Source organism: Acanthisitta chloris, unplaced genomic scaffold, assembly GCF_000695815.1.
Source record: "Acanthisitta chloris isolate BGI_N310 unplaced genomic scaffold, ASM69581v1 scaffold25187, whole genome shotgun sequence".
Classification (NCBI taxonomy): domain Eukaryota; kingdom Metazoa; phylum Chordata; class Aves; order Passeriformes; family Acanthisittidae; genus Acanthisitta; species Acanthisitta chloris.
Window position 1 is genome coordinate 18,641 of NW_008684660.1, and position 14,576 is coordinate 33,216.

Below are 14,576 nucleotides of genomic sequence, written 5' to 3' on the forward strand. Positions count from 1 at the left end.
CAGGAGCAGCCTGGGCCCAGCACAGCTCCGTCCGTCGCCGCGTGTGTCCCTGTCTGTGTCCCACACGGGTGGTTTGCTCCGGCTGCTGTCCCGGGGTGGTGGTTGTGGCTGTTACTGGACACACTCTTGTAGGAACCAGCTGATTAGTCTCTGAGTGGGACCCTTCTCTCCTTGCCAGCTAGTGGAATATGCTGCCATTAGGCAGAGCCGTAGCATGAGCACAGTTCAGCTGACTCATGTGAAAGCAGCACTCGGGAAATGAAGCAGCTCTTCCCCCTCGCTGTGTGTCAGCTCTGAGATGGGACCTGGCAGAGCAGGGAGGCTTGGATTTCAACCCTCTGCCTCAAGCCTTTGTGGGGTCTGAATTCACTCGGGAAAAGGCAGGTCACAGCCTGGGGGGGCTGAGGGGCTGAGCCCCTCACCCTGTCCCGAGGAGGTGACCCTCCAGCAGCAATCAGGGCTGTGTCGCTGAACCTGCTCAGACCTGAGCCTTGCCCCAAGCCCCAGGGCCCTGGCAGTGCCATGTGGGCTCACCTGGCCTGGGTGGGAGCCTGGGGAGCTGTGTGGGGAGCTCTGTGTGAGGCAGAGGGAGTGTGGGAGGAGGTGTGGGACAGCAGACAGCAAGGACTTTTCCAAGGCTCAGTTCCTTGCAGAACTGCTCCCCAGTACAGCCCCGTGGTTTCGTTCGGATGAGCTGCATGTGTTTGCTGAATCCTGGGCCTTTGTTTGCTTGCTCATGTGTTCGGATTGGGCACCGAGTGGGTTTTCTCTGCACTTGCAGAGATTGCAGCATCTAGGTCAAATCTAGATTATCCCTTTTTCCATGGGAGATCTGCAGATGAGGCCATCCCGGCGTGCCGGGCCCGGCCTGGCTGCCTCCCCTGGGCTCTGCAGGGTTTGCCTTTCTTTAGGCCTGTTTCCCCCTTTCCAGTGGCTCTGTGCTGACCCACAGCAGAGCTGTTTGCTTTGGAATCTCCTCCACACAGGATTTTGGGGAGCCTCAGTGCAGGGGTGTCCTGACCCCTGTGTTCTGTGGTGCTCTCAGCCTTCCTCCATCCCCCTCACATCACCCCTCTCCCCCCCTGCTCCCCGGCGTGCTGCCAGGCACTCCTGGTGTGCTCTGCCCGTCGGGCTTGGCGCGCTCGGGTGGCTGTGCCTGGCCAGGAGCTCTGTCTGCTGGTTGGGCCTCGGTGCTCCGCGGAGGCAGATGGCAGCGGAGCTCGAGCTGAAGCCTTTCCAGCAATGTCACTCTGATTTGAGGTTTGCTCTACCCTGAGGCTGATTTTTCCTGAAAGATATATGGACTTGTTTCTTCGAGTCTGCTGTTCCTCTTGTCAGCTCGGGTGGAAGTTGGCTCGGGTCTCGGGAGCTGCAGGGCAAGCTGAGGAGGTCAGATGGGGACAGTCAGTGCCCGTGGGAAGGGAGGGTGACCTGCAGGGAGAGCCCCAGGAGGGGCCAGGGACACCTGGGTCTGCTCCTGCCCGTGGAGGGTGGGTAGGGCTCTCTGTCCTGCAGGGAGAGCCCCAGGAGGGGTGAGGGACGCGTGGTCTGTTCCTGCCCGTGGAGGACAGGGCTCTCTGTCCAGGCTGGTGTGCCCTGGCCCTGCTGCAGTGGCTCAAAGGTGCTGGAACAGCAGCTCCCTGGTGACGTGGGAGCTGAGCTGCCCCTGGCTCCCGGGTCTCTGGAGGGTGACGTGAGCTGCTGGATCCTCATCCCAGCAGTGTTAGGATGGTGGTTGGACATGGTGAATGGTCTCTGTTTCTGGAGGAGCTGCAGGACCATCAGGCAGCTCACCACGGCAGCTCAGCCTCACTGGTGGCTGCTGTAAGCAGAAACGATCTCTGTGGTTGAACAGAAGAACATCAAACCAGAAAAACAATTAGTTGTGATAATATTTGTCCCCCGTTCCCCGGGAGAAGTTTGCTCTTACCTCTGGCTGTCTCGGCCCCTCTGAGGCTCTGCCATGGGAAGGTCCTTACTAGCAGGGAGGTTATCCAGTTATGACAACTTGATTTGAGGACATGCTTTTCATTACTAGTTTGCTGCCTATGTGTAGCCCAGGGGCATTGCCTGGGCAGGATAATTGGATTTGGGAGGCCACTGTTTGTGGACTGTGACACCTCTTGCTGTGAAGCCAATTTCTGCAGCCATGCAGCTGATCCAACATCGGGGCAATCTGTTCAGCCTTTGTTCCGCCGGTGTCTGACTGGTGGAAAAACAACTGCAGAGAGAGACTCCCCTCAGGAGCCCAGGCAGGCCACATCAGGGCCGTGTCCTGTGTCCAAACCAGCTCAGACAGACGTGGAGCTCTACCAAGTCTTCGGGAGCTTACGCGGATTTGCCGCGTGAGGTCTGTTCTTGAGATCCTTTGCGACGCTCAGAGGTTGTTTTGCTGCCACCAAGACCTCTTTGTTCCTCATTTCTCTTCTTAGTAAATTGAAAAAGGAGAAGTTAGCACTAGGGTTGTACTCAGTTGATGTAGTTTATTGTCCTTATCTCTTACAGGGACGTTGTATTATCCCTTGCAGATGCATTTTGTGACTCTTCAGTCTGTGCCTGGTATCTCAAGCAATCCAACTCTGCTTCAGAAAAGGGCACAAATTGCTCCAGAGCTCTGTAGATCTCAGTGATTTGACCCTGGTTGGTGAGATCTGTCAGATTCCTGTGGTCAGGAGCCTGCTCTGCCCCCAGACAGGGAGATGCTGGTTTGATTCAGCCTTGCACCCCTGGGTGAGGTCCTGCCCTGGGTTTGAGCCTGTGGCTGCAGGAGCCCCGAGCTGCCCCTCGTGTGGCTCGTGCTGGGGGAGCTGGAACTGCCCTGCAGCTGTGACTGGGTGTGCTGGCAGCGAGAGCTGAGCTGTGTGTGTGTGTGCAGGGGATGCTGCTCCCCCCGCGCTGCCCAGAGACAGCAGCTCCCCAGCTGTCCCGCGCCGCGTCGCGTCGGTGCTGAAGCCCTTTGTCCCTGCCCCAGGTGTGGAGAGGCACCTTGGCTCGGCTGCGCTACAGGAGGACCAAGGCTGCCCTGACCATCCTCAGGCACTACCGGCGCTACAAGGTGAAGTCCTACGTCCGCGAGGTCGCGCGGCGCTTCCAGGGCGTGCGGGGCACGCCGGGCCTGGGCAGGCACCTGCAGTGGCCAACTCCCCCCAAGGTGCTGCGCCGCTTCGAGGAGGCTCTGCAGGCCATCTACCACAGGTACCCACCCTGACTGCCCCTGAACCCCGAGAAAACGGCCAAGAACGTGGGCTGGGCAGCAGAGATGGAGCTGTCAGTGGATTTTTGTCCCGACCAGACAAGGAATTGCTCTCTTTCCAAGATTTATCATTGAGTCTTGGAATCGCTGGATGGTTTGGGTTGGAAGAGGATGAAGGGTTGAATTCAGAGAGCTGGGGATCCACTGAGGCCGTGGTGAGGCTCAGTGAGATCAAGCACTAGACGCAGAGACACACTGGAGGCACCACAGAATCCCAGAATGGTCTGGGTTGGAGGGACCTTGAAACTCATCTAGTGCCACCCCTGCCCTGGACAGGGACATCTCCCACCAGCCCAGGGTGCTCCAAGTCCCTGAGTCAGCATGGACATTGCATGTCCTTCTGGGGCCTCTTTCTGGCCTCTCTGCTTGGTTTTAAAGAGCAGAGCAGCTGCTGTTGGATGAGGGGGGAGAGAAGAGGAATCTTCCCACCTTCCTTAGGACTCCTTACAGTAAGGCAGTGTTTCTGCAGTGGGGGTGGGACAGGGAGTGTGGCAGTGAAATCTGTCAGGAGCTGGAGATGATGTGTGACTTTAAAATGCCAGCTGGCATTTCCAGCTTTAGGAATGCTCTGGAAGGGCTCCCTAGGGGTGTCCCTGTTGTGCTGGTCTGGCAGCAGGAGTCCTGGCCATGGTACAGGCTGTGGGACTGACTCGGTGTTCTGTGGCAGGTGGAGAGCAGGGGAGCTCATCCGGAGTGTCCCACCAGAAGTGCTACCTCAGCTGAGGGCCAAGGTTGCTGCCATGGAGGTGCTGAAGGGTCACAGAGCTGACATTGGCCTGCAGAGAGCCTGGCAGGGCAATTACATTGTGCTGGTGAGTACTACACAGTGGCTGGGCAAGGGGTGCTCAGGGGGTGGAATTTGGAAAGGTGACTCTTGGTTGCTTGGGAGGGAGCAGGACTCTGAAATTTGCTGTGTAAGTGGGTTTATGTGGCTCAGAACCTTGACTTGCCCTGCTCCAGCAGTGGTTTGTGTGAAGGCTGAGCAGCACTGGAGGCCTTAGCAGTGCCAGGTAAACCTCAGTGTAAGCCTGAAACTCTGCAGGTAATGGGAACAGCATAAAAGGAACAGGAACAAAGAAATTCTAGGCAATTTTGATTGATTCCCTGTGCTCCATCCTTCCTGCAAACCTTTTGTTCTGCTGAGGTTTGGTTGGACAAAGCACACACCTCCAGCTGCTCCGTGGCCAGGCAGAGGCTGGAGAGAGCCCTGGCTGTGCTGTCCTCTCCATCCAGCCTGGGCCTAGCTCCTTCTGTCAGCAAGGAGAGTCCTGTGCCTGTCTCTGCTCTTTCAGAAACCAGACAACCCTCAGAGCACAGGCTCCTTCACCCCTGTTGCCAACGAGCTGAAGAGGAAGGACAAGTACATGAACGTCCTCTTCTCCTGCCACGTCCGCAAGGTAACGGCGCGAGGGCTGGGAAGGCCTTGGGGAGCCCAGGGCAGAGCTGACCCTGGGGGTGTTGGAACCACTGGAGTGTGCTGTGCTGTACCAGCTGTTGCTGTTTCTGGGTGAACTGGGAGAGGTGTGAAAAGGGCAGTCCTGGGTTCTCAGGGATGAGATGGTGGGAGCTGTGGGTTTGGCAGGTGTGGAGTGATGGTCAGGGGAGTCACTCAGGGTGACTGAGCAACACGTACCTGGTGTGGGTGTTGATCTTCCTTGCTGTTACACAACTATTAAGCTTTTAAGTCCGTGTGTTTCCCACTTGCTCCTGGTTGAGCTGCCAAGGACAATCCCCTGTGCAAGCACAGGGCAGAGGATATTCCTTATCCCGTTCCCTCGTTGCAAGGACAGAGCTCCTGCCTTTAGGCAAGTCTGAGCAGCAATTTAGTGTCTCTGGCGTGTGCAGAAACCTTTGAGCATCCCAACAGGCCTTTCTGTACCTCCTGTGCCTGTGCTGTTTTGAGAGCTGATGTGTGTGGGGTCTTGGTTCAGCCCCTGGAGTGAATGCTAACAAGTGGCTGTTAGGACTGGAGCTGTTTTTCCAGGAGGGCTGGGAAGAGGCTGTGAAGTCCTGCTGGGGGAGGTACATGTGCTTTGTGCTTGCTTCCTGGCAGCAGGTACAGGTAGAAGCAGGTCATTCCTGCCTGTGGGAGAAATCCATCTCTTCTCAGCATTGTGCTGCTCTTCGTTTTTTCAAACAAAATCTGCAGGTTTTTGCCTTAGGAAACCAAATGCATATTTCATACAAACCTCCAGATTTGGTTGAATCACCTAGGAAACAACAGATTCTATTTTTTTATTTTAGAATAAGGCTTTTCTTCCCACTTTCCCCTGTCATTCGTGGCACCAACCTCCCCTGAGAGCAGCATCTCTCCCAAAGGTCGATGCCCTGTGGTGCCCAGAGCCACTGACAGAGACCTGAAAAACTTACTTGAAGCTTTTCCAGCTCTAGGCCAGACCTTCATTTTCCCCTTGAGCTTGTCAGGAAGCTAAATGAGGACTGATTCACTGGTTCAGATCACCAAGCTATAAATAAAAGCTGCCCAGAAGGTGCAGAGAACACAATGCTGGGAAGGGCTGTTCTCCGGGCAGGAGAAGCTGGAGCTGAGAACATAAGGCTTGTCTACTCCTACAGGCCCAGAGTGGCATTTGCACTGGGGCTGACGTGTCTGAATCTCCTCAGAGCTGCTGCCCAACGGGGCAGTTTCCTTCCACACCACAGCAGGGACTGTTCACACACACTGCAGGTGCAGGAGGCACCTGGAGCAGAGTGGTTGCTTGGGAAGAGCTGGAAGGACAGGGGTTGTGGAGCAAACAGGATTTGCTCCTCAGGTGAGATAAGCTGCTGAAGCTCCTTTGGAACATCTCCTCAGCTGAATTTCTTCCTGGAAAGGTTTGTTCAGCCCTGGCACAGCTGCCCAGGGCAGAGGTGGAGTCACATCCCTGGAGGAGTGTAAGAGCCATGTGGATGTGGCACTGGGCACGTGGTCAGTGGTGGCCCTGGCAGTGCTGGGGAAGGGTTGGACTCGATTGCTCCCAGGGCTGGTGGAGCTGCACAGCCTGGGCTGCTCTGCTCACACCTCCACGGGTGGCACCAGGCACTCCTAACCTACTTTCTCTGGGCCATTCAGTGCTTTGTAGCCTTTAGGGTTTTTTCTCCCATTCATCTGCTTCCCAAAATAATCCCAGTTACTCAGCATCTCCTCCTCTGAGGCTTCCCAGGCCCTCAATCATCATCTTCACCTTCTCTGAACCACTGGAGTCTCCTTCACATTCCCCACCCCAGTGCTTCCCAGGCTATTCCAGGTGAGCCCCTGCACCAGGACGTTGTTCCTGTGTGATTCCTTCCCCATGCCAAGGCTCTGCTTGCCTCGAGCTGTGTCTGTGCCAAGATCTATCCCAAGCTGTCTGAAATCATCCTCAGCTACGTTTCCTGGGTTGGTGCTGTTAACGTAAAGCTGTCACAGCTCTCCCATTTGCATTTTGTGCCTTTATCTGCTCTGAACTTTGTCACTCTGCTGCCTCTTGACTGAGAATATTTAAGTTCTCTGGTTGTCTCCTGACTTCACCCTGGAAAATCCTATTTATGCTCATCCGCCTCACCACGTCTTACCCTTGTCTACCCTTCTCAGTTGATTAATAAACATCTCTGTGGCTGTGATACACTGATGACTCCATCTTGCCTTAGTGACGAACAATTTCTGCTTTGTGTCCTGCTTTCTTACATACTTCTGGCAAAACTTTGCATCCTGCCATGTCACCATTTAGCACCAAGGGGCATCTGCCAGCTGAGATGGTGTGGAGCTGCTGGAGTGAGTCCAGAGGAGACCACGGAGATGCTCCAAGGCTGGAGCTCCTCTGCTCTGGAGCCAGGCTGGGAGAGTGGGGGTGTTCACGTGGAGAAGCTCCAGGGAGACCTCAGAGCCCCTTCCAGTGCCTAAAGGGCTCCAGGAGAGATGGAGAGGGACTTGGGACAAGGGATGGAGGGACAGAACCCAGAACAAGGATGGGTCACAGCACCTGCTTTCAAAGCCTCAGCTCTGGGCTGTCATCCTGAGCTCTTGGGGTGCCAAAGGCACATGTGTCATGGATTGTGGGGCTGTTGGGATGGAGCTCAGAGATCATCCAGCCCCAACCCCTGCCCTGGGCAGGGACACCTCCCAGCAGAGCAGGTTGCTCAAGGCTTCATCCAGCCTGGGTGGTTGGAGTGCAGCCCTGGGCTTCCCCAGAGTGCCACAGTTCTGCTGGATAACTGGGAATGTTGCTGCTCTGACACTCTGCATTTCTCTGTCAGCAAAACAGGATTATAGTGTCCATCTTCCATTCACTGGGGCAGGATCTGTGGAGAAAACCAGTTTGGGAGTTGAGTTTTGGGTATTTGCTATGTGAGTTTGGCACATTTACTGCTGCAAAGGTTCATCTGCATGTTCTGCAGTGATCAGGGGGACTGAAAATCAGCTTCTTTACAGGTCAATCGCTTCAACAAGGTGGAGGACAGAGCAATCTTCATCACTGACAGGCACCTCTACAAGATGGACCCCATGAAGCAGTACAGGGTGATGAAGACCATCCCCCTCTATAATGTAAGTGCAGGGGCTGGAGAACCTCAGCTCAGGCTCTCTCAGGGCTCTGCATCTCCTCTTTAGCTCCATTTTCATGTCCACAAAGTGGGAGAAGACCTTGGGTTGCCATTTGCAGTGTATTTGATGTCTAAACAGCTACAACACCAATTCCAGTGCGTGAAATCAAAGCTAAACCCCCAACTGCCTCTCCTGCTGCTTCCTCCCTCTCAGCTGTTTGCTGTGTGCAGGATCCAGGCCCTGGGTCAGCGTTTCCCAGCAGCTTGTGGCACTCTTGCTGTGTCTCTGAGGGTTTGGCTGGCCCTTCCTGGCGTGCTCGGATTGATCGATTCACTGTATTTGTTCGTGTTTAATGTAAATCTCACCAGAGCTAAACTCGGAATTGCAGCTCTGGCCTTGGGGGTGGAGCTGCCAGGGACGAGGCAGATGAGCAGGGGCAGGAGGGGATGGGGATCACTTCTCCTCCTCCTCAGCACCCTGCAGGGAGGACTCTGCCTGTTTGTCTGCCGTTATCTCGGAGCCGCAGAGCCTGGTGCCTGCTCGGGAATGCTGTGCTGGGATTCCTGCACTGGGGGAACAGCCAATCTGGTGTCTGTACCGCTGAGAGGGCAGAGCTGGGATTAGGGTGAGGGTGGGCTCTAATCTGCACACTGGAGGGAGTGATTAGCTCGGCTGCAGCTGTCCCCGTGCTGGGCTGCAGGGATCCTGCTCGGGCAGCAGAGCCTCCTGCTCCTCCTGCTCTCTGCCCCAGGGCCTCGGCACATCCTGCTGCTCGGGGCCGTTTGCCTGTGCAGAGCAGTGTGTGCCAACGCTCGGAGCCACAGCCTGCCCGGGCAGCCTGTGCCAGTGTCTCAGCACCCTCACAGGGAGCAATTCCTTCCCTTTCGGGAGTGAAACGCCACGAAGGGTTTTGGGCAGCAAATGGGCACTGCTGCCACCGGTGAGATGTGTCTGTGTGTCAGCTCTGTCCTGCGTGTGGAGGTGTCACCCTTGCCACAGCAGAGGTGGATCCAGCTGGAATCCTGTGCCCGCTCGGGTGCCACTTGCTGTCAGCGTTTCAAACCTCCCTGTCAACACAGCAGCATCCTTCGGGGGCGTTTCCATGGAAATCTCGCTGGAGACAGTCAGCTGATGTCTGCTGCCACCACAAACCTGTTTTCAGCTGAAGGAATGCACTGCAGCTCCCCAGGGCCTGAGCTGGGGCCTGGGCATGGCTGGAGGAGCACCCAGAGCATCCCTGCAGTGTGGGCACTGCCCCGGGGCAGGGGGCTGGAAACCAAATAGTCTGGTCTGGGTTAGGTGGAAGGAAGGAGGTTTTCCTGGGAGGTGCTGAGGCTCTGGCACAGCTTGCCTGGAGCTGTGGCTGCTCCATCCCTGGGAGTGTTCCAGGCCAGGCTGGATGGGGTTGGAGCAGCCTGGGCTGGTGAGAGGTGTTCCTGCCCAGGGCAGGGTGGCACTGGGGCAGCTTTAATGTCCCTTCTGACCCAAACCATCCCATGGCTCTGTTATTTGAGTCCTGTGTGAGAAATGTCTAATTCTGTGCACCAAATGACAAGCAATAACTTCCCCTTCAGCCCCAGTGATTTTGCTGTACCAGGATGCTGCTTTGGGGGTTTTCTGTGTGGATTTTCCATGTGCAGCTAAGGCTGTTGCCTCAGAAGTGCCAATATACAGTTACCTTTTTGTTCTTCCCTGAATTCAAAGCAAACAGATAACGGCAGAGAGGAATTAAAAGGCTCCTGAGCAGCAGAAATGCTCTTGCAGCCTCCTTGCCCTGTGCAGTGCTGAGCACAATAAAGGATGTTCTGTGGAAGCTTTTCCTGCTCTTCAAGCAGAGCCAATATTAGTGTTGGTAAATACTGAGATAAGCACCTTCCCTGCAATGATTTCTTTTGTGTTGCATTTATTTGTTCAGAGAGTCTTAAGGGGAGGGGTGAAACGGGAAGATTTTGAAGGGCTCTTGGACTCCTAACAGGATTCTGTTGAATAATTAATGTTTAAATTGCCTTTTCAAATCCGACACTGCGACGTGTTCATCGCTCACACTCGCTGCACATTTGAGACCTTGCTGGCAGCAGTCCCCGTGGTGCCATTGTGTTCACAGGAGGGTATTTAGGCATGCAAATTAATTTGAAGGGACACTACAAAGCCAGGCAGCTGTTAATGCCTCTGCACGGAGTGCAGCTCGTTTGGAAAGCATTTCAGAGCCCCAGAATAGCCTGAGCAGGGAAGCAGCTCCACCTGTGCTGGGTGGTTGTGCCACTGGTAGCAGGAGGTCTCTGCCCAGGGCCACGAGCAGCAGCTGCTGTCGTTCCAGAAGGCTGGAACTAGGGTGACACACCACCAGAATCCCAGGGATTCAGCCTGGTGTGGTGTTTCATCCCCAAAATAGGGCACAGACCACTCTGGGCTTTGCTGGGGTGTGTGAGATGTCCAGAGCTGGAACAGGTTTGTAGTGAGTGCTGAGCCAAATCAGGAACACTCCAGCTCCCTGTTCTCAGAGGGTTGGGAGTCTCCAGCTATGATTGGTGCCCACAGCCCTCAGCACAGGCCCTGGGGATACACAGGAATCTTTTCCCTTAAGGAGGGAATTATGAGACTTGGATTCCCAGGAAATGATACGTGGGTGTCTCCACCTGTAGGAGAGTTTGGCTTCTCCCTGCAGATCTCCGAGTGGCTCAGAAGAGTCATGTAGCCCTGAAGTGTGCAGGGCAGGTCCTGTGTTCCCTCTGTACTCAGCATCTTTCCCTCTCCTTTCTCCTCTCCTTTCCCCTCTCCCCTCTCCTCTTCCCTCATCAAGTAGCAAAGTGACAAAGGCATGTAGAATCTTGGAATAGTCTGGGTTGGAAGGACCTTAAAGCTCATCCCACCCCTGCCCTGGGCAGGGACACCTCTCACCAGCCCAGGCTGCTCCCAGCCCATCCAGCCTGGCCTGGAGCACTCCCAGGGACATCAGTGTTGTTCTGTCGATGTATGTGACTCAATTCTCCCTTTCTCTCCCCAGCTGGTGGGTCTGAGTGTCTCCAATGGAAAGGACCAGCTCGTGGTCTTCCACACCAAAGACAACAAGGATCTCATTGTGTGTCTCTTCAGTAAAGATCCCTCCAGCGACAGCAGGATCGGGGAGCTGGTGGGAGTCCTGGCAAATCACTTCAAGAGGTCAGTGCTGGGGGTGGCTTGGTTGAATTACACTCATGTGCCAGATCATCTCCTGGAGTCGTGGTGCTGGCCAGGAGCTGTGGCTGAGTTACCTCCCTGCCCTCCTGGCAGAGCAGAGCTGTGTGTTTCCCTGGCAGTTTTGGGACATACTGTTTAGCTGCAGCCCTTTGTTGCCTCTTCTGCCTTCCCTGTGTGCCAGAGATGGGTGTCTGGGGGAAGTGTCACCGAAGCTGCATTTGGAGTGTGGCACAGTGGCTCCTGAATGCTTCCTACAAACTCTTAACGTAGAAAATCAAGGTTGGGGTTTGTTCCCAATTCTCTCTTCTTTCTTTTTTCCTTTATTTCCCCTCCTAAATCCCACTGTGGAGCTGGGCAGGGAGTCCCTGGGGCAGGGAGGAATGTTTCCAGGTTGATTTCCTCAGGATGAAAATCCTAAAACTAGAAATCCAAGAGGAAAGAGGATAATGCTCTGACTCCGTGAAATCTCTGGCTTAAAATCCCAACCTGCATTTCCCATATCCCAGAGCAGCAGCTCCCTCCAAACACCCAGACCCACGGTGGGAGCCCAGGTAGCAGCTCCGTGGTGAGCAGTGATGGTGAGGGAGGAGACAACCAGCCCGGGAGGACACAGCTCCCCCAGGGAGCAGTGTCAGGCGTCTCCCTGTGGACACCCCTCCCACCTCACTGCTGTTCCACCAGCTCCGTCCTCCCCCAGTGTCCCTCGGGTGGGGACCCCAGTGACTGCCCACGACCCAAACAGCAGCCGAGGAGCTCCACCGTGGTGGTACTGGTGACCCAGTTAGGAGGCGGTGGCGGCGCCGCGGGGTGTGCTGCAGTGCTGGCTCCAGCCTGTGAGGGGCTGCGAGAGGAATGACAATGAGCACCGAGCTCCTTCCTCAGCTCCTTCCTCAGCTCCTTCCTCAGCTCCTGCCTCAGCTCCTTCCCCAGCTGCTTCCTCAGCTCCTGCCTCAGCTCCTTCCTCAGCTCCTTCCTCAGCTCCTTCCTCAGCTCCTGCCTCAGCTCCTTCCTCAGCTCCTTCCTCAGCTCCTGCCTCAGCTCCTGCCTCAGCTCCTGCCTCAGCTCCTCAGACACCACTCGAGCTCCTTCCTCAGCTCCTCAGACACCACTGGGTTTACTGCAGCGTTTAGACCTTGGGGATTTCCCCCAGTGAGACACTGTTCCCAGTTTGGGCTCCCTGTCTGCACTGGCTCCAGGCACTGCTGCTGTTTGAAGCATTGCCATGGAATCACAGGATGCCTTAAGCTTCTGGTAATTTTGGGGGAAATTAGGCTTTTAGCTCCATCGTGGAGACTCTGAGCTGTGTTGAGCTTGTGTTGAGCATCTTTTCTTTTTCCTGGTGAAAATAATCCATCAGAGCTGGTTATTTATTTAACAAGTGCTTCACACTTACTCTAGTGCATTTTTGGAGGTTGTTGTAAATGGGTTTGCAAGGATGGAAAGTCATCAGCATTCTGCGTGTTCATGGAATCATGGAATCCCAGGATGGTTTGGGTTGGAAGGACCTTAAAGTTCATCCCATTGGACAACCTCTCCTCATACCCCCTCAGCCCACCCCAGCTGGATCCCAGGAACCAACCCTGTTGGTTTCCAGGTTAATTTCCTCAGGATGAAAATCCTAAGACTAGAAATCCAACAGGAAAGAGGATAATGCTCTGACTCCACTAAATCTCTGGCTTAAAATCCCAACTGGCATTTCCCACATCCCAGAGGATGTGGGAACCAACCCTGTTGGTTCCTTGGCTCATCTCAGCACGGAGCTGGGGCTGGAGGTGCTCCATGTGCTGCTGTGTCCCCTGCTGGGGCCTGCAGAGGCTGTGGGGGCTGAGGACAGCCAGGGGCACAGGTCTGACAGGGGCTGCAGCCTCTGGGGCCAGCGAGGCAGAGTTTGACCCTCGGTGCCACCTCGGCCTCGCCGCAGCTCCCCGACCCCAGCCCCGGATCCACAGCCAGCCTGGCTATTTTTAGTGTGGTTTCCCAGGGAAACAGGTTTTATGTGGCTGCTGGATCCTGAGATTTGACAGTGAGGGAGAGAGGTAGCAAAGATCATTCTCAGTGAGGGCTTTTTGGTGAAAATGGCTCGGTTTGATTAGAGAGACAAGCCCTGCAGTCCTGGTGCAGCCAGCACAGCTCCCTGGGGCCTTGCTGCCTCTGGTCCTCAGCACACCCAGGAGTGCCCCAGCACGGCAGGGCCAGGCTGGGGGTGAGAGAAGGTGCTGGGGTGGAAGGAGGGCAAGGCATGGTGTGTTGGGGGTTATTTCTCTTTCAGGCAAAAAGACTGAAGTCATTTCCCCACTCGCAGAGCATCTTACTCGCTGGTCTTCATGGAAGCATAAAAGATGCTTTTGTGGTGCCTCCAGCCATGTGCAGGACACAGCAGCATCTGCTGAATGAATCCTTTTCCTTTTCTTGCTGAAAAGAGAGGAAAGAAAAGCTATTTTGGTGCCTGACCCCAGTGACCCTGAGCTGCTGCAAACCTTTCAGCCACATGAGATTGGCACACTTGGGCTTGGCGTTCACATCCGAATCCAAGCAGTGACACTTCCTCCCAGGAGCTTTTGAAGAGGATAAAGTGGGTGATTAAAGCACTTAATCATAAGTTGGTCACTTCAGCAGTCAGCACACGTTGTGTTTCGCCCTGCTGAGCGTCAGGGTGAGGTGGGAGGGGATCCTGTTCTGCAGAGTTGCTCAGCACAGTGCTCAGTGCCATCTTTGAGCCCTTGTGGTGCATTAGGAACCTGCCCAGGGTTGGTAGGAGGGCCCCAGGACCTGCAGGTTCCTCCTGCCTCACTGCAGGGTCTCTGGAGTGGCACTGGGAGCTGTGGTCAGAGCCTCCATCCACCTCCCAGTCTGAGCAGGAGAGAGCTCCAGGTCCCTCCCTGGGACAAGTGGGATAGGGATGGCAATTCTCAGAGTGTTCATCACTGCTTGTGTCTGCCCAGGTTGTACATGTGCAGCGTGGAGGGATGTGTGTTTGCCCAGCTGCTGGTTGGGGCTGAGTTTGGCTCAGGCTGGAATTAATTTGCTTTATAATAAGGAATTACATGAAGACTTTTGAATGTTAATAGTCCTCTCGTGCCACTCCAACAGCTCCACTGGTGCTGTACCCTGCAAACTGGCCAGGAGAAGCTGTGAGTGACAAGGGAAAGGAACAGGACTCGTGGATGAGCTTGGAACAAGGTAGAAACACTGCTTGGAGGGAGTGTGTGTGGAGGAAAGCTCTGGCTAGCCCAGGCCTCTCACCTCAGTGTGACTAAGGCAGGACTTGGATGCCCAGGTCACCCCACACTGCACCCACACACACCCTGCAGGCAGTTGGATGTTTCACCTCCCGTTGGCAGTGAGTAACGAGGCTCTCCCACCAGTGTGGAGGAACCTGCAGCAGCTGGAGCTGAGTGACTGCAGGGTGAGTGACGAGTGCTGGTGACTCCTCTCTGCTCCAACCTTGGGTTTCTTGTCACAGAATCACAGGATCGTTTAGGTTGGAGAAGCTCTCTGAGATCATAGAGTCCAACCCTTCCCCCAGCACTGCCAAGGGCACCACTGACCATGTCCCCAGTGCCACATCACATCCGCTGTTAAATCCCTGCAGGGATGTGACTCCCCCTCTTGGAGGGACGGGCAGTC

The 14,576-nt window shown here is 55.3% G+C and overlaps 1 protein-coding gene across 1 annotated transcript in view; it reads left to right on the top strand.

Moving 5' to 3' along the window:
• MYO1D (myosin ID) overlaps window positions 1-13,837 on the top strand; it is a gene marked incomplete at both ends in the record, with an annotated part of 32,291 nt that extends 18,454 nt beyond the window's left edge. Inside the window, 6 exons of the mRNA XM_009079427.1 lie at window positions 2,972-3,195; window positions 3,921-4,065; window positions 4,546-4,650; window positions 7,662-7,775; window positions 10,777-10,931; window positions 13,799-13,837. Coding sequence (XP_009077675.1) covers window positions 2,972-3,195; window positions 3,921-4,065; window positions 4,546-4,650; window positions 7,662-7,775; window positions 10,777-10,931; window positions 13,799-13,837 — 782 coding nt within the window. The remainder of the gene's footprint in view (window positions 1-2,971; window positions 3,196-3,920; window positions 4,066-4,545; window positions 4,651-7,661; window positions 7,776-10,776; window positions 10,932-13,798) is intronic.
• Window positions 13,838-14,576: the final 739 nt, after the last annotated feature.